This window comes from Penicillium hispanicum (assembly GCF_028827665.1).
Source record: "Penicillium hispanicum strain IBT 35686 chromosome Unknown utg000006l_segment0_segment0, whole genome shotgun sequence".
Classification (NCBI taxonomy): Eukaryota; Fungi; Ascomycota; class Eurotiomycetes; order Eurotiales; family Aspergillaceae; genus Penicillium; species Penicillium hispanicum.
In genome coordinates, this window is record NW_026623198.1 from 1,919,298 (window position 1) to 1,943,977 (window position 24,680).

The 24,680-nt window shown below is 53.1% G+C and overlaps 9 protein-coding genes across 9 annotated transcripts; 4 read left to right on the forward strand and 5 right to left on the reverse strand.

The window, feature by feature from the left end:
* Nucleotides 1-99: 99 nt before the first annotated feature.
* Nucleotides 100-1,265, forward strand: N7459_007038 (GID4/VID24 family protein; the record flags this gene model as incomplete). Its single annotated transcript, XM_056946206.1, has 4 exons — nt 100-465; nt 523-673; nt 748-1,105; nt 1,172-1,265. 4 exons carry the CDS (start codon nt 100-102, stop codon nt 1,263-1,265), a joined length of 969 nt encoding a protein of 322 aa, XP_056798205.1.
* Nucleotides 1,266-2,323: 1,058 nt separating this feature from the next.
* sskB (uncharacterized protein) lies at nt 2,324-6,433 on the reverse strand (the record flags this gene model as incomplete). Its single annotated transcript, XM_056946207.1, has 1 exon — nt 2,324-6,433. The coding sequence occupies one exon, from the start codon at nt 6,431-6,433 to the stop codon at nt 2,324-2,326; it is 4,110 nt and encodes a 1,369-aa protein (XP_056798206.1).
* A 2,012-nt stretch (nt 6,434-8,445) lies between these two features.
* Nucleotides 8,446-8,740, reverse strand: N7459_007040 (uncharacterized protein; the record flags this gene model as incomplete). Its single annotated transcript, XM_056946208.1, is given in 2 exon segments — nt 8,446-8,530; nt 8,547-8,740. The coding sequence occupies 2 exon segments, from the start codon at nt 8,738-8,740 to the stop codon at nt 8,446-8,448; spliced, it is 279 nt and encodes a 92-aa protein (XP_056798207.1).
* A 1,061-nt stretch (nt 8,741-9,801) lies between these two features.
* On the forward strand, nt 9,802-11,535 carry N7459_007041 (ammonium permease MEP2; the record flags this gene model as incomplete). The annotated part of the gene is made up of 6 exons (XM_056946209.1): nt 9,802-9,888; nt 9,947-10,011; nt 10,070-10,324; nt 10,391-11,065; nt 11,124-11,355; nt 11,416-11,535. The coding sequence occupies 6 exons, from the start codon at nt 9,802-9,804 to the stop codon at nt 11,533-11,535; spliced, it is 1,434 nt and encodes a 477-aa protein (XP_056798208.1).
* A 480-nt stretch (nt 11,536-12,015) lies between these two features.
* Nucleotides 12,016-13,536, forward strand: N7459_007042 (U2 snRNP complex subunit CUS2; the record flags this gene model as incomplete). Its single annotated transcript, XM_056946210.1, has 6 exons — nt 12,016-12,195; nt 12,314-12,433; nt 12,501-12,898; nt 12,948-13,056; nt 13,113-13,268; nt 13,324-13,536. The coding sequence occupies 6 exons, from the start codon at nt 12,016-12,018 to the stop codon at nt 13,534-13,536; spliced, it is 1,176 nt and encodes a 391-aa protein (XP_056798209.1).
* Nucleotides 13,537-13,839: 303 nt separating this feature from the next.
* Nucleotides 13,840-15,788, forward strand: N7459_007043 (beta-tubulin; the record flags this gene model as incomplete). Its single annotated transcript, XM_056946211.1, has 9 exons — nt 13,840-13,851; nt 13,952-13,975; nt 14,060-14,085; nt 14,203-14,244; nt 14,302-14,356; nt 14,424-14,879; nt 14,938-15,272; nt 15,333-15,692; nt 15,752-15,788. 9 exons carry the CDS (start codon nt 13,840-13,842, stop codon nt 15,786-15,788), a joined length of 1,347 nt encoding a protein of 448 aa, XP_056798210.1.
* A 518-nt stretch (nt 15,789-16,306) lies between these two features.
* On the reverse strand, nt 16,307-17,765 carry N7459_007044 (uncharacterized protein; the record flags this gene model as incomplete). The annotated part of the gene is made up of 3 exons (XM_056946212.1): nt 16,307-16,706; nt 16,809-17,395; nt 17,466-17,765. 3 exons carry the CDS (start codon nt 17,763-17,765, stop codon nt 16,307-16,309), a joined length of 1,287 nt encoding a protein of 428 aa, XP_056798211.1.
* Nucleotides 17,766-18,337: 572 nt separating this feature from the next.
* On the reverse strand, nt 18,338-20,077 carry N7459_007045 (purine-cytosine permease family protein; the record flags this gene model as incomplete). Its single annotated transcript, XM_056946213.1, has 4 exons — nt 18,338-18,472; nt 18,529-19,291; nt 19,350-19,573; nt 19,661-20,077. The coding sequence occupies 4 exons, from the start codon at nt 20,075-20,077 to the stop codon at nt 18,338-18,340; spliced, it is 1,539 nt and encodes a 512-aa protein (XP_056798212.1).
* Nucleotides 20,078-22,851: 2,774 nt separating this feature from the next.
* N7459_007046 (uncharacterized protein) lies at nt 22,852-24,394 on the reverse strand (the record flags this gene model as incomplete). The annotated part of the gene is made up of 3 exons (XM_056946214.1): nt 22,852-22,868; nt 22,980-24,141; nt 24,209-24,394. The coding sequence occupies 3 exons, from the start codon at nt 24,392-24,394 to the stop codon at nt 22,852-22,854; spliced, it is 1,365 nt and encodes a 454-aa protein (XP_056798213.1).
* Between the last annotated feature and the right edge of the window lie 286 nt (nt 24,395-24,680).

Genomic DNA, 24,680 nt, shown 5'->3' on the forward strand with positions numbered 1-24,680 from the left:
ATTGCCCTCCCCGCCCTTTGCCTGTTGGTAGTATCCTCTCTTTGGGCGCATTGTACCTCGATCCGATGTCTACACTCTTTTTTCCTTGATTCGCCCCCTATGCCGACGCCGAGTGACAACCAGCCGACCTCGATCGCAGAGGTGATCGCCCGCACCTGTCCACCCGAAATTGATCGACTCTCAGCCTGGAGAGACTCGCCGGACCCCAGCGACTCGGCTAGCGATGTCCCAGACGATGCTTTCTCGCCCGCAAGTGCCATCGCACCGTCCGTGCTGAGTCGATCCGACGATGGCAGCGCTCTCTTGGCGACCGATCCGCTGAAAGTGGAGCGGAAAATGGCCGACGCGGAGGACGACACGGGGCCCGCCAGGTCCAGTTCTCCGACGGAGTCAACAGCTCGCAGCCAGTTGCCCGTCACGCCGCCCAGCTCGTCGCTGCTGCGGTATGAGTTCTCTAATGTTCGGGTAGGCACCGAGACCGACACCCCTGGGTTCGCGCCACGCAATTGACTAACAAAACAGCTCCTACCGAACCATTCCTCATCTTTCCTTCGTTCAGGAAGCAGATTTGTTGGCACGCAACAGTCGGATAAACAGGTTTATAATGTTGATGTGGAGATCAAGCACGTTGATATGGCCGAGTCCTACCTCTGCGGCTATCTGCGCATCCAAGGTCTGTAGTTCCTGCACATCCACGTTTTATTCCATACTCCAAGCTAACCGTTTTCTTGTTTGGCTGGGGAACAGGTCTAACAGAAGATCATCCTACTTTGACCACGTTTTTCGAAGGAGAGATCATTGGCACCAAACACACCTTCCTGACTCGCAACAAGGAATGGGGTGTTAACGAAAAAACAGACATACATCATTGGTCCCGATTTCCTGCTTGGAAACCGCTCGCTAGGCAGGCAAAGCGGACCGACTTCAACTACCGTAACTTCGCTCAGCGTGAGCATGTGTTCATGCGATGGAAGGAGTATTTTCTCGTCCCTGACCACCGTGTTCGAACAATCTCGGGCGCTAGCTTTGAGGGCTTTTATTATATCTGTTTCAATCAGATGGAGGGATCAGTGGATGGCCTCTATTTCCATGCGAAGAGCGAGCGGTTTGTTCAAGCCTATCTTATCAAAAAGACATCGTATCATCTGACTGTATAGCAAGATTCCAACAGCTCGAACTCAAACATGTTGAGGACCGTGGATGTGCACCAGCAGTCGAGTTCCGCTAAGCACATTGAAAATCGATTGCTGGCGCTGAAACAATAACTATCGACCTAATTACCTCACCCTAACCCCAATTCTCACCTCCCTCCTCGCTTGATCTACCATGGCCATATTGCCATTCTGAAATCACCATGACTGCGTGAAAACTAGTTCTTGCTTTGCAGATCGATACTGCATCTTGCTCTTTTTCGTCATCTCTCACACATTCCGACTCCGCCTTCGGCACCTCGATATTTAGCGAATTCCCGCCATTTCCCTGGATGTTTAAAGATCCCGAAACCTCCTATACCCTGTTGGAACACTCTTCAAAGAACTCTCACCGGTTCTTCTCAAATTGTATCTCATGCCTTACGACCACGAAATGGCGTTTCTATTCTCTGGCGAAATGGGTTCTCCTCTCTGTTTCAGGAACAGTCTCTTCATCTTATATTCTTTAACACTGCCTACCGTCTTTGACTTTTCTGTTGCAATATGTATTTCTTCTGGCAGTTCACATGCACTGTAATCTGTTCTAGGATCAGATTCTATTGAATTCTCATATCACTTCAAGCTCGCTTCATAGTTTTATAGTTTCTTCAGCTCGTAGAAAGCCTTACAAAGATTTATTTTGAAAATCTGTACACTCGCAAGCAGTAGCTTTGCAACATAGAACATGGCCCCGGCAAACCATTTGAAAATGATTGCGTTTATACATGCTACAAAGGATAAATATCGAACGCCAGAGATACCTAAAATCCCTTTTCGTACACAGGATAAACAACCTGAGGATATGACCAATGCAAGGTACCAACACCGACGCAAGAAAATAGTTCTTAGACGAACTGACTAGGTTTCGTGTGTGCGAGTCATGGAGAAATAAACGAAACGGCCGCAAATACAATGAGATGTCAAGATTCAAATAGATGACAAAAAGACAGTTGGAACAAGGGGTATCACATGCGATGTCGTTTGAGGATGGGACGAGTTCAGTCGATGTCGGCGAGTGCGTTGTGGACGGGGGATGGAGCCAAACCCCTTCCACAAAAGTCGATGCCGTGCAGAGCACAACAAACAAATGGATGCCAAACTATGGCAAGAATGAAGTGGAGTGAGAAAAGAGATCACAGGTACGCAGAGTTCTGGCGCGTGGTCGAGCCAGAGCTGCTGCTATATTCGCTGTTTGGAGTGGCAGGTTCCAGGACTACCTGCTGGCGGATGGAGACTATCCACTCGTGCTGGAGAAGCTCGGCAGCGGTTGGTCGTCGAAGGGGATCGCATTCAAAGCAGCGGCGGAGGAAATCAATACCTATCTCACTGAGCTGATCGCGAGTCGGCAGCGATGGCTGATTGCCCTGGGCGATGTTATACATGATTGCCCATTCGTTATCCAGAGAAGACCATGGACGATGGCCGGTGGCCATTTCAAGGATAACACAGCCCAATGACCAAATGTCGACGGCACCTTGCCGGTTGTCGAGGCTGGGAGAGTCGCCACGAATGACTTCGGGGGACATGTACATGGGGGTTCCCGTTGTAGTCTTCTGGTTTTTGCGTTGGTTCGCCATCTGGGGGTCCTTCCCGAGAATCGACTCCTTATAACCAGCGCCGGCAGGACCGTCGGTGGGAGCCACAGTACGACCAGATCGAGCGATGATCTTAGCTGCGCCGAAATCAACATACTTTATGATTCCGTTGTGATCTAGCAAGATGTTCTCGGGCTTGATATCGCGATGCACGATACCTGCTTGGTGCAAATAAGCCAGACCCTCAAGCAGCTGCAAGGCATAGACCATGATGACCGTCTCATCCTCAATACGGCCGTGCTCCAGCAAGCTAGCAAGTGAGCCACCAGAGCAGTACTCCATGAAAAGATACACCTTGTCACGGTGCACTTCAATGCCATGGTAGGAGACGATATTCGGGTGGTCCAGAACTTCGAGCACGCCCATCTCGTCACGAATTTGTTGTGCGATCTTGGGAATTAGTTGAGGGTCTTGCAATCGAATTTCCTTCACAGCCATCAGGTAGTTGCTGTCCAGGTTAATGGCAACGTAGACAGAGCCGAATGTACCACCTCCGATGAATTGACCTTGCTGCCACCGCAGTGAGACATTTGTAGCGGAAGACGATAAGACAGTGAGGGACCGGTCCGCCTCGTTGGAGCCCTCCAACACCCTACCCAGGGCTTGTCGTTTGGCATCCTCCTCGACTCGCTTGTCTTCGATCTCCATCACACGTGCGTACCACGCATCGCGAACAAGTTTCGACGCTTCTTCGTCACTTAAAATGCGGCCGGCACCAAGCTTGCGTGCTCCAGCGCGCTCCTCCATGCGCTGCTTCTCAGCCTGGGCCGCGAGGGTTGATCGAGCGCCCATAATATCGAAATGGGAGATCAGAAGAGACATACAACCTGCCACCTTCAACCGGAGACGACCGAACTCTTCCTCGTCCATGGAAAGAAGGTGCCGGCTAGATGTTATCGCCATGGCAAATTCGAGGGCAGCAACCGCCCACTTGAAAGTTTTCCGGTCCGCAGCATCGCACTCATCGCAAATGAAAGAAACCCAGTCGAGAGACAATTCCACCAATCGAGCACTGTTCATGGCGCGTCGGTTGGCGTCGACGTAGTTCGAGGAACGTTTTCCAAACTCGGTGGCGAATGCATAGCAAGCTTGAATAAGGTCGTTGTTCTCCCACGTCTGCTTCCGGAGCTGGTTCTTGATTACAGCCACGCTATCCATAATAGCCATAGAGAGCTTGAAAGAGATCTTTTTGATCTTGTTTAATTCCACATTCACACGTCCTAGGTTAGCACGCTGCTCGATCGCCATGTCGAGTTGGATGCCAGTGAGATGCGCCAACTCCCGTCTCGCATTCTGTAGCCGTTCTTGCATGCCTTCAACGACAAGCCGAAGTTTGCCCGGACGCACATCAGTTGGCTGCTCCAATATCTCTACCTGCATTTCCTTGCCCGCCCATGCCAGAGGCTTCTCGGGGCGAATCACCAGAACATAGGGGACATGGGATCCATCCTTGCTGTTATCGATATAATCTTCCCGGAAAGACGTGGCAAGAATAGCTTGGATATCGGCCGGACGATTCCACAACGAATGGTGGGCAATCAAGTAGACACCCCTTTGGCCAACCGAGGCGGGGGATGTGACAAGGAAATGGTCAGATACCAGGAGTGCTTCGAAGAACTCGTATGCGATATCGGCAGTGATATTGTACTCGGTGGCATTCTCGAATAGTTGGCGCAGAAACCTCGAGAAACGGTACAATTTTCGTTGACGAATGCGGGTTGAATCCAAAATGCTTTTGTAACGCTTGTCCATATCCGCTACAGTTTCGTTAGGTCGAGGCACTAGTTCACGCTCAAAGTGGATCATGAGTCGCTGGAGTGACTTGGCAGTCAAAGCGCTGGCGTTCTTGTTAGAATTTTGAGTCGTCCCCGGTAGACTGATAATCACATACCTGAATTGCTCGGCTACTTCGATATCGCCACTTTCAAGCTGTCGACCGATCTCGTAGGAGTACTCCCACTCCTGCTCCAGGATTTCTGCCTCTTTGAAAGTATTTTTGTTGGCGTTCAGCTTCCAATTCAACAACTTGAAATAATATTTCATGGCGTCGAGCACAACCGAGTCGAAATTCTCGTCGACACAAGGGGGGAGATCCCACCCAGGCTCAGGCCTGGAGATGGCTAGATAGCGCTGTTTGATCTCAACAGCCACCCTCATCAGAATCTGAAATTGGGAGATCATTTGGTCCAAGAGAATAGGAGACTGGTGAGCCGGGTCCTTCATGTTCTTGGCATATGATAGTCGGACACGAATGATCTCCTGGATCAGCCGCGAGGGGAAATTGATCAACGTAAGCAGCTCTTCAATGTAAGGTGGCAGATGACGGGTTGCAAACGCCTCTGCGTTCTCGATCAAAGTGCTCTTTGCTTTTTGGATGACCTCGCCGAGACCATTGAGCATGCTGCGATCACCCTGGAGCGTCTTCAGACCATCTTCCTTCATTATTCGATCCAAGAATGACGAATCATCGGAAAGGTCGCTATTGGCAGATTTCACTCGCGGTTCGCTGAAATCGAGGGCGTCGTTGCCCACCCAGCTCTGCAGTACGGCCAGCTCAGTGTTGATCAAGGCCGTAATATTATGCCATGAAAAAATCGCTTCGTGGCTAGAGAAGAACTCCTCGGATGCGGTACGTGGGTTGGCTATTTCCATCTCTTTGCGTGTAGAGTAGAGCATCTCACAACGTTCAACCTTCTCTACCACGTCTTCCACCTGCTGACGTGGGGGTTTGCCGATTTCGGTTTCGCCTTTGATTTGAAAGTTGATGATTTCTTCAATTAGAGGACCAAGCTGGGCACGAGAATCATCGATCAGCTTTCGCTGGAGAGCGATGCTTCGTCCGCAGGTTCGTGCTTTGACGCCGATCCAAAGCGCGTGGCTCAGTACTGCTGATCGGTTTGATTCCGAGGAGCCGCTCAGGCGTTGCTTCTCCTGCTTCACGACATCACCTTTCAGCACTGAGGCTAACATAGAATGCCACTCCAGGCGCTCTTGGTTCTTCGGATTCCGGAGTTCTTCCATTGTGGGGAGGTTGTCGTCCGGAAGGAATAATTGGGTATCGGGGTCATAAGAATCGTCATCGAATGGGGCTTCCGAAGAAGGGGAGGGATCTTCCAGGTCGGCGTCCGCGACCATCATGTTTGCTTGCGCGTCGTCGAAGTGATGGTACCAGGCCTGAGGATTGGCGCGAATTCGTTGGACATAGGCCTTCTCCTGGGCGCGATATTGCGCATTTGGATCGCGCCGGGCACCTCTCTTGGTGGAGGAGGATCGTTGACGGTCGTTCTGAAGGCTGATGTACTGCGGTGGTCGCCGCTGAGGGGCGTAGGTGTTGGAGGGGGTTCTCGCGGGAGCGGACGGGCGTTGAGGCCGCAGTTCCCCAGCCATCGCATGGCCATCGGGTTTATCGAGCACAGCAGACGCGCCGATACTGGACCCTCGTGGCCGAGCAGTCGGATTACTGGACCATGATGACAGGCTGGAAGAGTGGGATGGAGGGGAAGAGGTGATCGTGGTCGCTGGAGTTTGGACCTGACCATCGAAGGCTTCCCCGAAGGATGAGTTCGCCCTCAAGGGGTATTGAGGAGGGAACCCATCCAAGGAGCCCGAGCCACCCGAGTCCTGGCCAGCAATGTCAGGGTGCTCCATGGTGGACCGTGTGATGCAAGAAAGCTCTGGAGATGGGGATGGAGCTCGGGTGATAGGGGCGTGTGGCGGTGCGGTGGCGGACGTGGCCAATGGGCTGCGCTCCGTCGGGCGACAATCCTGCTCCACGCTGCCAACGGCTTCACCGTCTCGGCTGCCACCGATCTACTGCTGGTCTTGCCTCTCCCAGGCTGAAGTGTAGCACGCTCAGTACGTGGCACCGACTCGACTGCTGGATTCATATTCAAAAAGCTCCTTTTCGAGGTCACGGGCGCTGATCACAGACTAAGCGCGATAATCAAAGCCGTGCTCAGATGAAGACGATACTCCTGCTCCAAGAGCGACCCAGAAGTTATAATAAAATTGCCCTTCTTACGCCAAGTGAGTGATTGATATCCTGCTACGGCAGGGGACCTCTGACTCTTCGGCACTGTCGGATGGAGTACTACGACCTCGGGGCCGTGTACATAGATGCTACGCGTCAGACTGGAGCGGGCGACCAGGCTATCCAAATACTTATGTCAATAATGTGAGGAGAATCTCGAGTATATATTGTTTTTTTTTTCTCTTGCTAGGTACGGCTAGGGAAGAGAGGCAGTCTATTTCAAGACTATCATGCGTAGCTGGTAATCCGCATCTCTTTGCCAGGCTCACACTCAAAAAATAGTCTCCGCATAACGCTGACCAGACATCTCCCCTTAGAAAACCCCCCTTTCAGGATGATACCATATATGCACTCGACCCTGGGAGGTATGTAAGCTCCCGTTGAACAGGCAACGACCTCTATGTCCATAAATAGGAAATGGTACTACCAACCCACAAAGTCAATTCTATTCTCAGCACGTAGATCTGCGAGTTGCTTTTTCAATGCAAGGGTATGGAAGACGACAACTGTTTCCGTAGCAGGCCAGTAATGGTTTAGCAGCATCCTGGGTAACTCTCACTAGTGGTACGCACTGGTAACAAGCAAGTCTCTCAATCAGTTTAGGCTCAGGTACGGCGTATGTTGATCTCCCTTGGCATCAAGGGTATAGCCCGATGCAGGTGAGGAATAGTTTGCGCAAAAGAAACTATGAGTCTATTCATTATTAGTGCTTATAGCCGCTGCCTTTTGGCCCTGGAACTGTGTGGCTCGTGGAAGCCTTGCTAGGACACGCAGGATTCTCGTCAATTTAAAAATACGGAACAATACACATCCTCAAATTATTTTCGTCAGCAGCAGTTGCATCATCTCTATACGGGATGATCCTGGCTTTTTCATCCTTCGAGCGATTAACCCCTCAGGAGACCTTCCTTCCCGATCTGTGGATCATTACTCCCTCCCCCAGACCCATCGATCGGTGGACCCAGATCTATGGGAATGATGGAGTACATATACAATGGTTGTGGAAGAGATCTCTCGAAACTTGGTATTGTTGAGACCATAAATCTTCAACTAGCTGTAGAAGATTCGTGCGACCTTCTATCATCTTAATGTAGGGATGGCTCGAGCAGAACAAGGGTCCATTCGGACGAGGGCAGTTATCTAATAAAGCCAGGAGATTCAATAGCGTAACAATAATATCTGTACTTGTATACCTACATATCGTGGTATATACATACATACATCAATCCTCATAATCCCTGAGCGCAGGACACTGACTCGGGGGCCAAACCCCAGTCGGGATGCCGAAGCGAGCATGGGCCAATGAAAGCCGGGAGGCTTATCTCGACTTGGCTCCCCAGACCGCATGGCAACAGTCCTTCGCCCCATGCGTTCTCATCGAGCCACTAATATGTACGCGCACACATGCTACTACAGCAGATACATATAAACTCTCTGTGTCCTTCATATTATTGTATGTACTTGTACCTGGTTGAGTGGGCCCGGGGTCTCCGTACCGAGCACGGCAGTTGTCCATTCGTAGATTTCTGGGATCTCGATGCGAGGGGCACTGCCAATCATGGATTATTATCGACTCTTGCCGGCCTGGCTCTAGAGTTTCTGTCTCTACGTCGACACGCCTTGGCAATATTTAATGATGAGGCATGCATCGGTCATCGGGGAAGAATTTGATTTCGGAGCTCGACTCCGCAGTCTTGTCGTCAAAGGCGCTCAGACTACATAGCATCATACCGGAGCAACCCAAAGTTGCCAAGAAAGCCTCGGAACTCCAGGGAAAAGAACACGCGATTAATGTCCGTGGTCCCTGGCTTCGCATGGCTTTGGTAGGACATGGGCGATAAGGGCGAACTGAGATCTAGATTTTTGCGACGCTGATTGGCTGCCCAGCGCGCGCCTGATAAGAGCCTCCGATCATCGTCGTCCATGTTCATGTGGAGGATGAGCCAGAGAGCGTTCAATATGAATAAAAATAACTAGGGACAGAGACCATTTGACCGAGTTATATTCAAAAATCAAATCACCAGCCAGGTCCAACAACAAAATAAATAAGGCATCCGCCGTAGGCGACTCCATGCAGCTGCGGCCAAATAGCCCTAGATAAGACAGGGGCTGTGATTGGCCCGCTGTAAACCTCATATCTACAACCAGTCATGGTCCTCGATCTGGTCGCCCTGCCCTGGATCGCGTGTGAATAATTCCCATTATTCGCCTCCATCTGCCACAATCATCGCTGCTCTATCATCTCTGCATCGAGTCCCCTGCTTATCGGCCCATGCACGCTGACGGAAGCTTGCTCAGCTCCGAACCCAATCCGACGTGGGTTTCCGTCAGGGTGGTGAACCGCATTCCTGGATGATACCGGAGAATTTCAGCGTGAACTAGAGAATGCAGAGAAAAAACAGCGTGCTGAAACCACCAGTTTGGAAGATGCGTTACTGTGATGCTATAGCTGATATCTAGAAGGTGTATAGGTACTATAGGTAGGATAGCCAGACCCGTAATCCCCCGGCTGGGTCCATGGAAAGCCCAGTCTGTATCCCGGTCATGGCTGCACCAGGCTGGCTTGGCCCTGCCTATCAGTCAGATTGGATGAATCATACCCGCAATAATAATATTAAATCGCCATGACCACACCTTGGTTTCCACTATCTAGGCTAAGATTGAAGCACGTCTGTATTCCGCCTGTATTATTCTAGCGTCCGATGGTGGAGCCCTGTTGGATGGCGGAACAGAATGCCCGCCGCTATTTAATTCTCAAGGCATGTCCCTGCAGCCGTCGATGCATCATTTTTCCATCCTCCCTTTCAGCTCTTCTTTGAGGTTGTCTCTTAAAGCACCCCTCTGAGTATTCCTCACATACTCTCTTGATAAACGTTCGGGCTAGGGTTCCAGTCGCTCGGGCCTATCTCGTTTCACCAACCCCATCCCACCCCGTTATCATCGCGGTCTTTGTGCAACTGCTCGCCCGCTGCACCTGTGTTTCGCCATGTCTGCATACCCGGTGGCCTACAACGGGTCCGCCACAGGCACCGGTGGTGACTCGCTGACTGAAGACCTGAATGTCTTCTACAATGTATGAACGCGTGGCTTCACTCTCTCTACTGCTATAGTGGCTAACCATGATACGATAGGCCGGTGACATCGCATGGGTTGTCACCTCGTCAGCCCTGGTGTTGCTCATGATTCCGGGTGTTGGGTATGGATACCTCCCTAACCATGGCTGGATCAACAATTGCTAACATTTGACTCACCAGTTTTTTCTACTCCGGTCTGGCTCGTCGCAAGTCGGCTCTGTCCCTGATATGGCTTTCCATCATGTCCGTCGGCGTGGTCTCCTTCCAGTGGTTCTTCTGGGGTTATTCGCTGGCTTTCTCGCACACTGCCGGCAAATACATTGGTGACCTCCAGAACTTTGGTATGAAGGGTGTCCTGGCTGCTCCATCCGTGGGAAGCACCAAGGTCCCGGATCTTCTGTTCGCCATCTTCCAGGGCATGTTCGCGGCCATTACGTGAGTCAATCCCGTCCACCAAGTAGCTGTAAACCGAGATGATAAAAAACTGACACCAGCCATTAGGGTTGCTCTCGCCGTCGGTGCCATTGCTGAGCGCGGTCGCATGCTTCCTTGCATTGTCTTCATGTTTATCTGGACCACGATCATCTACGACCCCATCGCCTGCTGGACATGGAACTCGTCGGGCTGGGTCTACAATCTTGGAGGACTGGACTTCGCTGGTGGTACTCCTGTGCACATTGCCTCTGGCTCTGCCGCTCTTGCCTACTCTCTTATGCTGGGCAAGCGTCGCGGCCACGGCACTCACGAACTCAACTACCGCCCTCACAACGTCACCCACGTCGTCATCGGCACCGTCTTCCTGTGGGTTGGATGGTTCGGTTTCAATGCTGGCTCCGCACTTTCGGCCAACCTCCGTGCCGTCATGGCTGCTGTCGTGACCAACCTGGCTGCCTCTGTGGGTGGTGTTACCTGGTGCCTGCTCGACTACCGTCTGGAGCGTAAGTGGTCGACCGTCGGTTTCTGCTCGGGTGTTATTGCTGGACTGGTTGCCATTACCCCGGGATCGGGCTTCGTGACTCCGTGGGCAGCTTTCATCTTCGGCCTTGTCGGTGCCATTGCTTGCAACTATGCCACCAAGCTGAAGTTCCTGCTGGGCGTTGATGATGCGCTGGACATCTTCGCTGTCCACACCATCGGTGGCCTTGTTGGTAACCTTCTCACCGGTCTCTTCGCAGCGTAAGTTTCCTCGCCACTAGACTTGACTTCCCACCACATGCTAATTAAATACATATAGTGACTACATCGCCCACCTCGACGGCTCGACCGAGATCGACGGTGGCTGGATCAACCACAACTACATCCAACTGGGCTACCAGCTTGCCGACTCGGTCTCTGGATTTGCCTATTCGTTCTTTGGTACTTGCATTATTCTGTTCATTCTCAACCTTATCCCCGGTCTCAGCCTGCGTGCCCCCGAGGAGGACGAGATCATGGGTATTGACGACGCCGAGATTGGCGAGTTTGCTGTAAGTAACCCCTTCTAATGTCCAAACATACCATGCAGTCAGTTACTAACATTACTCTAGTATGACTACGTCGAGGTTACTCGTGACATTGTCAACGGCGTCGAGAGCAGCGAGACTGGCTCCAAGCGCACTATGACCCCAACTGGGGAGCCCGCAACAAACATTGACACCAAGGCCTAATTTCCTTGCGCGTCAGACATTCATTATTCTTCTAATTTCCTTTTGATGTGACTCTATTAGCAGGAGGGGTTTCTAATTGTCTTTTGTCTTCTTCGCAAAATCTTGGCACAGGGGTATGGAATTCTTTCAGGATAGCATCCTTTTCGTTATTTGTTATTGGATAGATACCCTTTGCAATGTAAAAAATCACAAGTCCTAGGACAACGCACGCAGTACAGATCACGAGCCCTGGTTGAACCAGCTACGGATGGGAATAATGGAGTATCGATTGTAAGTTAGCAGGTGCCGCGATGGCAGGCGCAAGCGGTGACGGCAGCCGCGCCCATGTGATGTGGACGCAGACGGCCACTGGAGCTCCGCCAAAGGTCGAGAAGCTTTCCGCCCCGCAGAATCTCCAATCCACTGCGCATCCCTCCGAAAGCCATTACCCTACTTTCTCACGGCCGTCTTTGATATCTCCTACAGCTGTCCGGATCCAAGATGGCTTCACCGGGCCCCGACAACGGCGCTGGGCCCTCACGCAACTTCCCACTGGACCCGTCCGAATTCGACAGCGACCCGCGAATCTCCTTCTCGAAGCTCGAAAACAAGTTTATCCTAGAAACGGAAGACGGGCAAGAATTCGTGTACGACTCAGCGATCAAGCGATGGGTTCAATCGGTACGCCTCGCCTCTCTCTGCTTTGCGCCCGGGCATTGTGCCAAGCTGCGCAATGATTCGGAAGGGCGCAAATCCTCAACGCGCAACTGCGAATACTGAATTTTTCATTTGGTTGCAGGTTGACGAAGAGCTTCTCCGGCAACAACAAGAAGCATACAAGGTCGCAGGCGTGGATGAGGATGAACAGATTGACACCCGAGAGAGGAAGAAGCGGAAACAACAGGCAAGCGGCGACGATGTAAGTGCCACGTCTGTTGTCTCGGGCTGACGGGACCTCTGGACTAATCCTTCGTGCTTTCCTCCAGGCCAATGCACAGAAACAAAAGAAGCAACGCGTCAACACCGCGGTGTACGTCACCTCGATTCCACTCGACGTCGAGTTTGACGAGATCCGAGACGTCTTCTCCAAATGCGGCGTCATCGCAGAAGAAATCGACAGCGGTCGACCACGGATCAAGATGTACACGGACGACAGCGGTAATTTTAAGGGCGAAGTACTTGTCGTCTACTTCCGGCCCGAGTCAGTCAATCTGGCGATCCAGATGCTCGACGAGACCGATTTCCGGCTTGGGTTGCAGGGGCCGCATGGGCCGATGAGAGTCCAGCCGGCTGATTTCTCTTTTAAGAGCCAACAAGATGCACCGCAGAAGAGCAATATGCGGGATAAGAGGAAGATCATCCAGCGTACCCAGAAGTTGAATAGGTGAGTGCGATATCCAGGTCTGTTTGCCTCATTGCTGATCATATTACAGTAAACTTGCCGACTGGGATGATGATGACCCGTCTGCCCTCCCGGAGACCAGCTCCCGGCAGGAGAAGGTGGTCATCTTGAAGCATATGTTTACTTTAAAGGAATTGGAGGTTGGGCACCCCGGAACCCTTAAAACTACTTACAGTATACTGACCTAATTGCGTAGGAGGACGCTGCGGCGATTTTGGACATCAAGGAGGATATCCGAGATGAATGCTCCAAGATCGGCGAGGTGACGAACGTCGTGCTCTATGATAAGGAAGTAGATGGCGTGGTTAGTGTCCGATTTGCCGACCCTGAAGCGGCAAAGCAATGTGTCAAGGTATGGCTTTCTTTTATGTTTACACATTCCCTCCAACTAATGTCTGTCTGTGTAGGTCATGGATGGTCGTTACTTTGGCGGCACTCGGGTTGAAGCCTATGTCTCCGAGGGACGTGAGAAGTTTAAGAAGACCAATGAGCGTCGGGCAGCATTGGAGGACATGGCCGAGCGTGGCTTTGACGCGGAAGATGAAGAGGAGAATCAGCGGCTCGACGAGTTTGGGACCTGGCTAGAGAGTTCTCATACGGTGGAAAACACAGCGAAATAAGGGGATACATGTACAATAGCCATAGGGAGTCCGTAGCAGTCGGAGTACAGGAGTTTACTCAGACAGGCCACTGTTTGGGCCGCTGCCGCGCAAAAACGTGGTTCGCGGTTTGCTGAATCCCGTGATGCACACTAGTCCTGATCGGGCCATCCCCCCCCCTGAGAGCAAAAGAAGTGTTGTTGATCCCCACGCACACACCGCTCACCTACTTTCTCCTTTCCCAACTTCTTGACCTCTGGTCGTCGCCTCTTTCTCTTCTTCATATCCGTCCACTCCTCAATCCCCGTTGACCTACCATCCACAATGCGTGAGATTGTACGTTATTCTTTCCCCTGGGGACGCGTCTTGTTGATGCTGCCCCTGAACCAAACCCCACTCGTTCAGTCTGCTAACCTCACCTTTTTCTGCGTTGTAGGTCCACCTCCAGACCGGCCAGTGTGTAAGTTCGAATCCAGAAGACCGACTCTGTTGGAAATCTATATGATGATTCAGGAGGCTAAATAAGATGTGCTCGGGGGAATAGGGTAACCAAATTGGTGCTGCTTTCTGGTATGTGCCCGCAGATCGAGTCCCCCCAACAAAAAAAAAAAAAAAAAAAAAAAAAAAAAAACATGGGCCATCATCAATTGTTGATGATACTTGGAGCACGTACTGACTGAAGTGTAGGCAAAACATTGCTGGTGAGCACGGCCTCGACGGCGATGGCCGGTAAGTTTGGTGATGATCTGGTTCAAGGATGGAATGGCGGTCTGATGATTTTGTTAGGTACAACGGCTCCTCCGACCTTCAGTTGGAGCGCATGAACGTCTACTTCAACAACGTAAGTACTACTGATGACCCATTGAGTATGGATAGTGCCTAATTCTTCCATGTTGAATTGTTGGTAGACCTCCGGTGACCGCTATGTTCCTCGTGCCGTCCTGGTCGACCTGGAGCCCGGTACCATGGACGCTGTCCGTGCCGGTCCCTTCGGCAAGCTCTTCCGCCCCGATAACTTCGTCTTCGGCCAGTCCGGTGCTGGTAACAACTGGGCCAAGGGTCACTACACCGAGGGTGCTGAGCTCGTCGACCAGGTCGTCGATGTCGTCCGCCGTGAGGCCGAGGGCTGCGACTGCCTCCAGGGTTTCCAGATCACCCACTCCCTGGGTGGTGGTACCGGTGCCGGTATGGGTACCCTTCTGATCTCCAAGATCCGTGAGGAGTTCCCCGACCGCATGATGGCCACTTTCTCCGTCGTTCCCTCCCCCAAGGTCTCCGACACCGTTGTTGAGCCTTACAACGCCACCCTGTCCGTCCACCAGCTGGTTGAGCACTCTGATGAGACCTTCTGTATCGACAACGAGGTATGGATGATATTATGGATAGTGATTCCGGTTTAACTCTAACGATGGCACTCCCCAGGCTCTGTACGACATCTGCATGCGTACCCTCAAGCTCTCCCAGCCCTCGTACGGTGACCTGAACCACCTGGTCTCCGCCGTCATGTCGGGTGTGACCACCTCCCTCCGTTTCCCTGGTCAGCTCAACTCCGATCTCCGCAAACTGGCTGTCAACATGGTTCCCTTCCCTCGTCTGCACTTCTTCATGGTCGGCTTCGCTCCCTTGACCAGCCGTGGCTCCTACCAGTACCGCCAGCTCAGCGTTCCCGAGCTCACTCAGCAGATGTTCGACCCCAAGAACATGATGGCTGCCTCTGACTTCCGCAACGGCCGCTACCTCACCTGCTCCGCTCTCTTGTACGTTCATTCGCCCGTCTGGCCGTCTGATGAATTTTGATCATACTAACTATTCTCCAGCCGCGGTAAGGTCTCCATGAAGGAGGTCGAGGACCAGATGCGTAACATCCAGAACAAGAACCAGAGCTACTTCGTTGAGTGGATTCCCAACAACGTCCAGACCGCTCTGTGCTCCGTTCCTCCCCGTGGCGTCCGCATGGCCTCCACCTTCGTCGGTAACTCCACCTCCATCCAGGAGCTGTTCAAGCGTATCGGCGACCAGTTTACTGCCATGTTCCGTCGCAAGGCTTTCTTGCATTGGTACACTGGTGAGGGTATGGACGAGATGGAGTTCACTGAGGCTGAGAGCAACATGAACGACCTGGTCTCCGAGTACCAGCAATACCAGGACGCCTCCGTCTCCGAGGGCGAGGAGGAGTAGTAAGCGCCCCCTTTTGACCCATCCAGTGATCGTGAATCTTTGCTAACCATCTTCATAGCCTTGGTGAGGAGGGTGTTCTCGAGGAGGAGGTTTAAATGGATGCATCCATTCCCCAACTTTGAGCTTTGCTCGCAGTAATACCCTTGATAAGCCTACATTCTCTATCCTTCGGGCCGGCTTGACGGGCCTATGCCCTGGACCCAAGTATTTTGTTTGAGCGCTCCTAATTTACCCCCCTTATTCTGTCTCTATTTTCCTGTCTCTGCGTCTTCGGTGGTTATCGACCGCCGTGCCAGACTAGCACATACTGGAAAAGCAATCGACGAAATGAAAACTTCCAATTTCGTGTCATCTTTTCTCATTCATCTCGAAAGCGCCTAGAGAGATCTAGGATACGAAAGTCGCTAAAGTACCTGCTAGTTATAACTAGATCCAAATTCGTAGGCGTCGTATCTCAGTGCGAATGCAGGTAAAATGATCATACAACCACCCATCTCGGCGTTACACAACGTTGCCATCAACGCATAAACTCATAACGTCCCTTGCCACCACAATGGACCCGCTGCCCACTTTGCTGTTTCACCCGTAGGGCATTCGTTCATATCAAGCTGTATCAATGGAAAGGACACTTGCCCGTCCGGGACGTCTTATACTGCTCCACCGTCTCATCCATTCCCTTCCGTCCCTTGCCCTCGAAATACTTCGGTCCAACATCCTGGATCTGATATCCGGTTGGATAATACTTCTCACCCTGGTCGCCGGGGACAGGTCGGCCTAACATCCAGGTCAACCAGGCCACTGGGCCCCAGCGGTTCCAGAAGGTCGGCTTGACATAGTACGGCGCCGCCTCCCATCCCGTGAGGAAGAAGCGCCCATTCTCATCGGCGTCGTCGGTGATTGGTGAATAGCGCCAGGCATCAGGGCGAGGGGGCATGAGATATCGGACAAAGAGTTTGCGGGCCGTGAGCGCGGCTGAGAAGAGACCGGCGAAGAAGGCGTGGGGGGCGTCGTACCTGGATGATTGTCAATATAGATGTCGGAGATTCTGGGGTCGTGACAGCCGCAGGCAGAGAAGGAGGAGGAAGGAGGGGGCCCGGGGTCTATCGGTAACATACATCATCGCCCTCCGCAGGCGGTCATCCATCATATACGAAACAAATTGCATTCCGACCGGCACCAACGCCCTCGGAAGCATATAAACCAGCACCGCGGCCGTCTGGTCCGCGACCTCGCGGTTCTTCACGTTGGGAACCATCTGCACCGCCTCATACGCCAGCCGCCAGGCCTCGATCTCCTCGAGCCACTGGATCCCATCCCGGAAGCCGTTCGGCCCGGACGGGAGCGCCTCGTAGCTGACGTCCAGCGCATCGCCGGCACTCTTCCAGAAAGTGCCGATGGCGCAGCGCTCGATGTCGCTTAGCTGGCGCCACTCGTAGCTGTCGATGAAGCGGATTGGCTCCAGCGCGAACAGCGCCAGCGTGTACAGCATGTCCGGGTCCGTGATCTTGCCGGAGGCGCGGTACCCGCTGTGCAGCCAGCGCACCCGGGCGAACGAGGCATATGCGCGCTGCGAGGTCGGGCTGTTACCCACCATCTCGAGCACCAGGGCGCTGGTGTCGGTGTAGCGCTTGAGCGAGGTCTCCGGGTCGGAGAACTGGCTTGTCTTGGTGAGGAGACTTGAGATCGTGGGGATGCCATATGTCTATTGTTTGGCCAGTCAGACGAAAGAGCGACGAGGGAACGGCTTGGGCTAATGCAGGGGAGGGTCTTACCTTGAACAGGGCAAACTGCAGGGACTTGATGAAGATGAACGGGAACTCTAGCTGCGCAACCTGCTTCTGAATCTCATAGGCCTCTTCGTCGGTCATTTGCGCCATAGACTCGCGCGTTGGGTACTTGAACTGTTTCTGCATCTGGCGCAGGCGCCGGTAGCGCAGCAGGCGGTTGAGCAGGGGGTACCCGATCAACAGGCCCAGCGCATAAGACAGTCGTGATGGCGGGAGTGCATTGAGGATGGACTTGGCCACCTCGGTGAGTGGCTGCGTATTCAGAAATACCGAGGCGTTGTCCATCGGTGAGGATTGGAGGAGTGGAAGAGAGACGCAAGAGAGAAACAGAGGAACAGAGGAACAGAGGCTGGGGTGAAGACCGGCTGGACAACCACGGTGGAATCTCAACCGCAAGGACGCCACACCGCGCTTTTAATATGCAGAACGACCGAACTAGAGCTGGGTGAATGCAGTGCGATACGGGCGGGGGCGAATAATGACAGGTGATTCGGGACTCGTTGCGTTTGGTTCGTTGCTCGGTTCCTGCACGACGATGGGTGGAGCGAGGAGGATTTGTGCCGTGATTTGGATTAAACTAAAGATTGGTTACAGTATGGATTCCCGGGAACCTCCGCGACATAAACACATCGAACCTTCCAACCTCGCAGATTCTCTTCCCAACCGAGGATCGCATCTTTACACCACGCATATTCCCAGTCGTCATGCTATGTACGCGCCGCAGCCATCGCAGTGGGATCCCATGACGGCGGGGCATATCATCCCAGGCCGCGGACCGAGTCTTCCTGGTTTTCATATGCAATCGTCCTCGCCCCATCCTGCCGCATTCCTGGCGCCGTCAATGACAGATCAGCAGTCTAGCGCCCGACGAATAACCGCTCCAGCATTCTCAATGGCGGGAAGGCCACTGCCGTAAATCCGGCTCCCAGCCAGAGACCCAAGTCCGCATCCCCCGCCGCCTGGGCAATGATGCCTGTGTAATAGGCCTGGTCCTGTGGAGACGATCAGCAGCGGTTCACGCATCGTGCCGACAACAAAGAACACTTACCATGCCGATGATCGCGCCCGCCCACCCGATCAGGAAAGCCATGCCAGCTGCGATCCCCCTCGGCAGCTTCTCCGGCGAGTTCCACGCAGACCAGTCGTAGCCGGTGTGGCGGCGGAACAGCAGGTCCTCCTCCACGACGATCATAAACCAGATGACCACCCAGTACCCGATCAACGGCAGGAAGCTCTTGAAAATCTCGTACAGCGAGTTGCGACCGCCCATCGCGCACGCCGTGTACACCACGGTCGTGAGAGTCGTGAAGACGGGTCGCGGGACTCGCTGAAAGAAGGCGCCCAGCATTTGGAAATTCATGCCCATCGAATACGTGCCGGGCGTGTTGCTTGCGACCACCGCCAGCACGTTGATCACGGCGCAGAATTTGCCAAAGCCTCCGAGTGTATCGTACGCTGTCATCAACAGACCGCCGGGATCGCTGCCGTACTTGACGACGTAGTTGGGCGAGCTGGCGAGAACGGTGCCCAGTCCGGTCCCGATCAGCAACGTGAAGCTCATGGCCAACCCACAGCCCAGCACGGTCACAATCGCGGTCTTCCAGCGCTTGACCTGTGGGGGATAGTAAACATAGTAATCGGCCGCCAGCGGAGCCCAAGATAGCGCCACTGACAAGCACAGAGAAAAGAAAGTAATGCGTTTGGCACTGAGTTGTCTTGGGGAAGCCTCGGTGTGGATGTTGAAGTCGAATCGGGGACCGGCTGATCCCAGCATGACGCACAAGACCATCAATTGGGGCACCCATGCAAACCTGAAGCATGTGTTCTGTCAGAACAGTCTCGTGTCGGTCTTTTCTGGTGGCTGCTTACCGCTCATAGATCTGGAAGATGCGCATGCCAAACATGGCCATGACCCAGCTCGAGACGGCCACAATCACGATACCCACTAGCACAGACATGGTGCCTCCAGAAACCTTGGATAAGATCTGGCCGCCGACGACGCTGTTGAGCATGCTGTAGCCGATATTGGTGAGCAAGTTCAACACGCAGCACAGTTTGCTGGGGTAATAGCCCATGAAATAGCGGGCCACAATCTGTCACGTCGATGAGCACAAGATCTTCGAATGATACACGCTATCCGAACTGGATACAGCCAGAAGTAAATCATCACATCAACCTACCAAAGTCCGGTTTCCACTCCGTGGACCCCAAGTACTCATATAGGCCACCGTCGATGCTCCCAGCATGACCCCCAACACGGCACAGATGGCAGCATCTTTGAAGCTCAGCCCCATGACCAACGTACTCATCGATCCCACAACAAGGTTGTTTGTAGCCAGACTCATGCTAAACCACATGAGTAGCATGTGCAGCCAGGTTGACGGCGTTACCGGCTGACGCTCCTCCAACGGAACCTGCTCAATGCCACGCGTCTCCACGCTTTTCAGGTTGGCGATCCATCTCTGATATCTCGACTCCGGCTTCGCTCCAAACTCCAGGTCGGTGACGGCATTTGACGAGCTGCTTTCGAGCTCAAGCTGACTCACGCTGTGCAGGGAAGGTGTACCATGTGCCTTCTCAACACCGTCCGACTTCATTCTCGATCCGAGCGAGGCGGCGCTGGCGCTAACCGAGAGACCCAGCTAAAGAGTCTTCCTCTCCCAGGCTTCTCGGTACAGACTTTCTCGCTCTGGCGAAGGCTGGCGTAGCTTCCAGCCACTAACGAATTGATCTGGCGTATAATTGTTATCCCCAGGGTAGTCGACCGCCACGCGATAATTCGAGGAAGTAGGGACAATGCTTGCCAAAGAGGGAGGAGGGGGCACGCTCCGGCATGAGAGATATAAGTAGAAACGACACTGCTTAGAGACCGGTACCCAGCCGTTGCGCCGTGCTACTGGACCTGACATCACCCTGTGCGAGTTCGCCCTGGTGTAACCGCCGCGCCGGTTGATACCAGGCATTCCTCGGCAAACAAGGGTCCAGAGAAGCAGCAGGTTCGCTCCGCGAGCCAATGACCCCAGCGAAGCATGTCTGACCGTCCTGCAAAGCATCGGGAGCCGCGCCATGGATCCGTGTGTGTGTGGAGACCTGTAGTGGATATCAAGCTCCATCCCAAGCATCGTTGGTGGAGACAGACCGGGTGGGGAGTTTCCGAGGCGTGTGCAGTACTGCATGTTTCGATCGGGCTCTGCACTCTGTCTGATGCCATGGAACGGCGCTCAACAAGCTCCGGATGTTTTGAAACAGACGCGATCCTTTCTCCCCGAGATCACCGTCGTCTTCCCAAACGGGGCAAGTCACATACCCTAAAGATCCGAAAATGCCGTCGTTGGAATGCCGGCCCTGCAAGGACTGCAAGGTGGGATCTACTTGATCTCCTTATGTAGGGCCCCAGCTTGGGCAGGAGCCTGTGAGTGTTGACCAGTTTAGAGTCCTTGGGTCCTCCGCGAGAAATGTTGGGTACGAGTTAGGGTTATCATTTTGTTGCCGAGGTCGGACGCAAAGAAAGGGAGATCTCGGGGCGAATGTTCCAGGACACTCAGTTCGTCTGGCCCTTCTTGTGCTGGCTATGGATGGCTTTGTTATCCCGGTCTTGCTGTGCTTCATGGTACGCCAGAGGAGTATCGAAAGGGCCCATTGCTAAGTTGCGCAGGCGACGTGGCCTTGGATGATCAACACCCGCGGGCAAGCTCGCATTTCAAGACGACATGTGCTTTGCGGAATACGGCGATCTCGTTCAGCGTTGATAGTGATCGAATGTTCCATGTCACTGACAAAAGGCGCAATGAATGCTCCTTTAGCCGCAATACCGAGTTTGGCGCGGCGCTTGCGGTCTGTGGTGTGACGACTGAGCCGATGGTGAAACCAGTTTCCACGTCATATTTAGGCCCTAGGCAGCTCCGTCGGCCGGGGTACTATATAACCGGCTTGTGGCTCCATTCCAGAAGATGCACTTTTTTGACTAGGATTATTGCCATGTTGGACTCGGCTTCGATCCATTGCGGCGTTATCCTTTCTTCGCTCTCAACTGTTGGTCGATCTGTTCTTTCCAAGTTCGACCGAGGAATCTCCACGCGCTCGCCTCTGTTCGTAGATAATTGATAAGCATATAATGAAGATGTGGCCATAGCCCAGAGGGCAAGTTCACAAAGATAAGATGTCGGAAGAGATGAAGAGGGGAGGCTGCACTTGATGCGAAGTTACATGGGGAAATGTGTGATTGGTTAAATCAGAACTAACCTCGGAACCTCTATAGGGATCCCAAGGAATATCAAGCAGAAGTGCTCAACATCCTTTCTCGACAGCTACTTCTGGTTGTATAGCTATATGTGTGGGCAAATACATCTGTGAATATCTTTTAAGGGGTCAAATAATTCAAATGGGGTGCGAAAAATAGTAAGAAGATTGATATTGTAATTACAAAGTTCCTGGGAATTTCTATAGTCAATATATATTCAGATCACCTAACCCTCCACTTGTAATATTTGGTTCTTGAATTTCCCCGTGAGACCTTACAGATCATTATGTGGGGACCGTGCTGTCCCGACTAAATGCCTCTGTCTAGCCTATTGCAATCATGCCATCTCGACGCCCCCAAGACTCGAGCGAGGAGTCAGCTGCATCAAGTTCTCTCTCATGTTGATATCGAGCTTACAAACCAACTTTCGACGCTCCGTGACCGATAATGGAATGAGACCCTGGGGTAGCACCTGGATTTCCCTGATAATATTTTACCTAACAACATCCTCGTGAGAGTTCTATCTCCAGACTCCGTCATAAGCACTGCCTCCTCTGCCAACTTCAACCAATGTAGCCAGGCGCTGACTGTTGGTTACCACACTATTGGCTTTGGTCAGTGCGGGCTCATCTTTGAAAGTCCCGGAAGAAACTACGTGGTCAAGCTCTCGAAGCCCGCACATCGCCTTGCCGGCTCTAGATCCAATGTGATGGCGATGAAGGAGTCGATCGAGGGCAGCAATTGATGCTGTGAGGAAGAACAAAAAGAAAAACCAGAGAAATCAGAGACTAGTGAGAAAGCACCGTTCCAACATAAAATTGTTGGCGAAAAATGGAGAACTCAATCCAACAACCAGCCTTTTACGGGAAAGCTGGGGAAGATGTGGAGTTGTACCTTTTCCAGTGTGAACCTGTCTGGATGCATTCTCAGATGCCAGAGGAGAAGTTGAAGAAAGCCCAGACACTGACTGCATTCAACGGTTTTCGCAGAGTGGCACAGGAGTTCGGGTACCTCCATGGACCGGAAGTACGAAAAGACTTCGACTTGATGTCCAACTTCTTATACGCAGAGATGGATGATGCAATGGAGAGGTAGAAGGAGAGAGGACGGGATTTCTGAATTGAAAGCTATCTACACTGCGCCGGGGGCTGCCCAAAATATCAGACATCGTGCCATCAGAATGCATTGCGTCGCAGATATTATCTACAACCTAAATCATTGGGCCCTCGTTATTAGCAGGGGATCTGTACCATACGAACCTCTTCCTCGCACCCAAATGTCTACAATCTGCGACGCCCCAGGGTCGCTATCGGAGTCCACCACGAAGTACCATCCATAAAACGCCCCCGTCACGCACGCGTGGTTGGGGAACACCTTCACCACCTGCCCGATTCTCAACGGAAGCGGCTGCTGGTCTCCAGAATCCCAAGTCACAATTCCATGCTCCTGGCTGATACGCTCCACTGTCAATCTCCTAGCTGCGAGATCGGCTTCCTGTCTCCAAGACGAAAGCACACCCCATCCGGGGTAGCTTGCGCATGGCTCACGCGCCAGCGCCAGCGTGCCAGCCGCAATCAGCGCCTCGGGCTTCTCGCGCTCGCCATCATTATACACACTGCACACCTCGGCAACAACCGAGAGCGCAATTTCATCCTCCAGCGTCCCAGCGCCGATCCTGGCATGGGTAGACACCTGCTGCATATCTAGGACGGGGTAGTTGCCAGCATGCAGCTCGATCTTCACGCGAGCCTCGGACTGTTCCGCACACGGAGTCCGTAGGAGGGCCATCAACTCTTTCGCCTCGGGCGAGGACAGCCCCGACTCCTGCACCAGGTTGTTCGAGGAAGCCACCTGCGGCGTGGCGCCGACGCTGATCACCAGATCCCGATCCTTGGGCAGCAGAGCCACCCACCGATTCAGCGCGTCTTTGCATCCGCGAATCTCCTCGATCAAGTACGCCATGGCCTCCTCGGCCGTCGTCGCACCGTAGCTGAGACTGCTATGCGAGTACAGCCCCAGAAGACGCGCGTGGCCTGCGCCCTCGGCGCGGGCGAGCTTCTCCAGCAAGCCGTTCTTGTTCAGAGATACGGGCGGCAGACCGGCACGGTGGTAGCCGGTGTCGACCTTGACGAATAGGCAGGCCGGGAACTGCGCGGCCGCGCTGAACTTCTCTAGGTACGGGACCTGGTCGGGGTGGTCGATCATCACGGAGACGCTGTCCTCGCCCAACTGAGCGGCGAGCTGCGCCAAGCGGGTGACGTGCGAGGGGATCAGCGGGATCCCATAGAGCACGTTGATGCGGTGTCTCTGCTTCAGGTCTTGGAGCAATGGCATTAGGGTCTCGAGCTCCAGGAGTGTGGACACGATGAACTTTGCCTCGGCATTGCTGCTATCCACTTGCATTGCTGTGAGCTCGGCCGTCTAGAAGGGTAATTAGCCGTTGGCGGGCTTCGTGGGAGTTTGCTTGTCTCTGTGGGTACTATCTGACCTTGTGTGACTTGACGTGGGCCCTGAATCCGACCCCGAGAGCTTCGATCGTGCGCTTCATGCGCTCACAGTGTCTGCGAATAATTGCGACGTCGAGCACGGCGGCGGGCTTGGGTACATCGGCGATGTCCTTGCCGACATAGAACTGAGTCAAGTCTGCCTTGGAAGGCAAGATCACTGAAGCCATGTCGAATTGACAGGATGGACTGGGGGAGAGAATGACTGTCCTGTAGCCTGTTCTTGCAGTCACAGAGCGAATTGAGGGAAGTTGTCACACGGGGAACGTTGTGGTCGTCGTCGCCACTCCCGCGTCCTCGACTGGGTATGTGGGGCACGCTTGAGCCTGAACGTTTTGCCGAGTCGAGAGACGGAGTGAATCTACGAAAACATGAAGACTACGGTATTGAAGATGAAGCTTTTCAAGGTATGCTACACCACAGAAAATAGAACATCAAGAGGTATAAGGTTGCTCT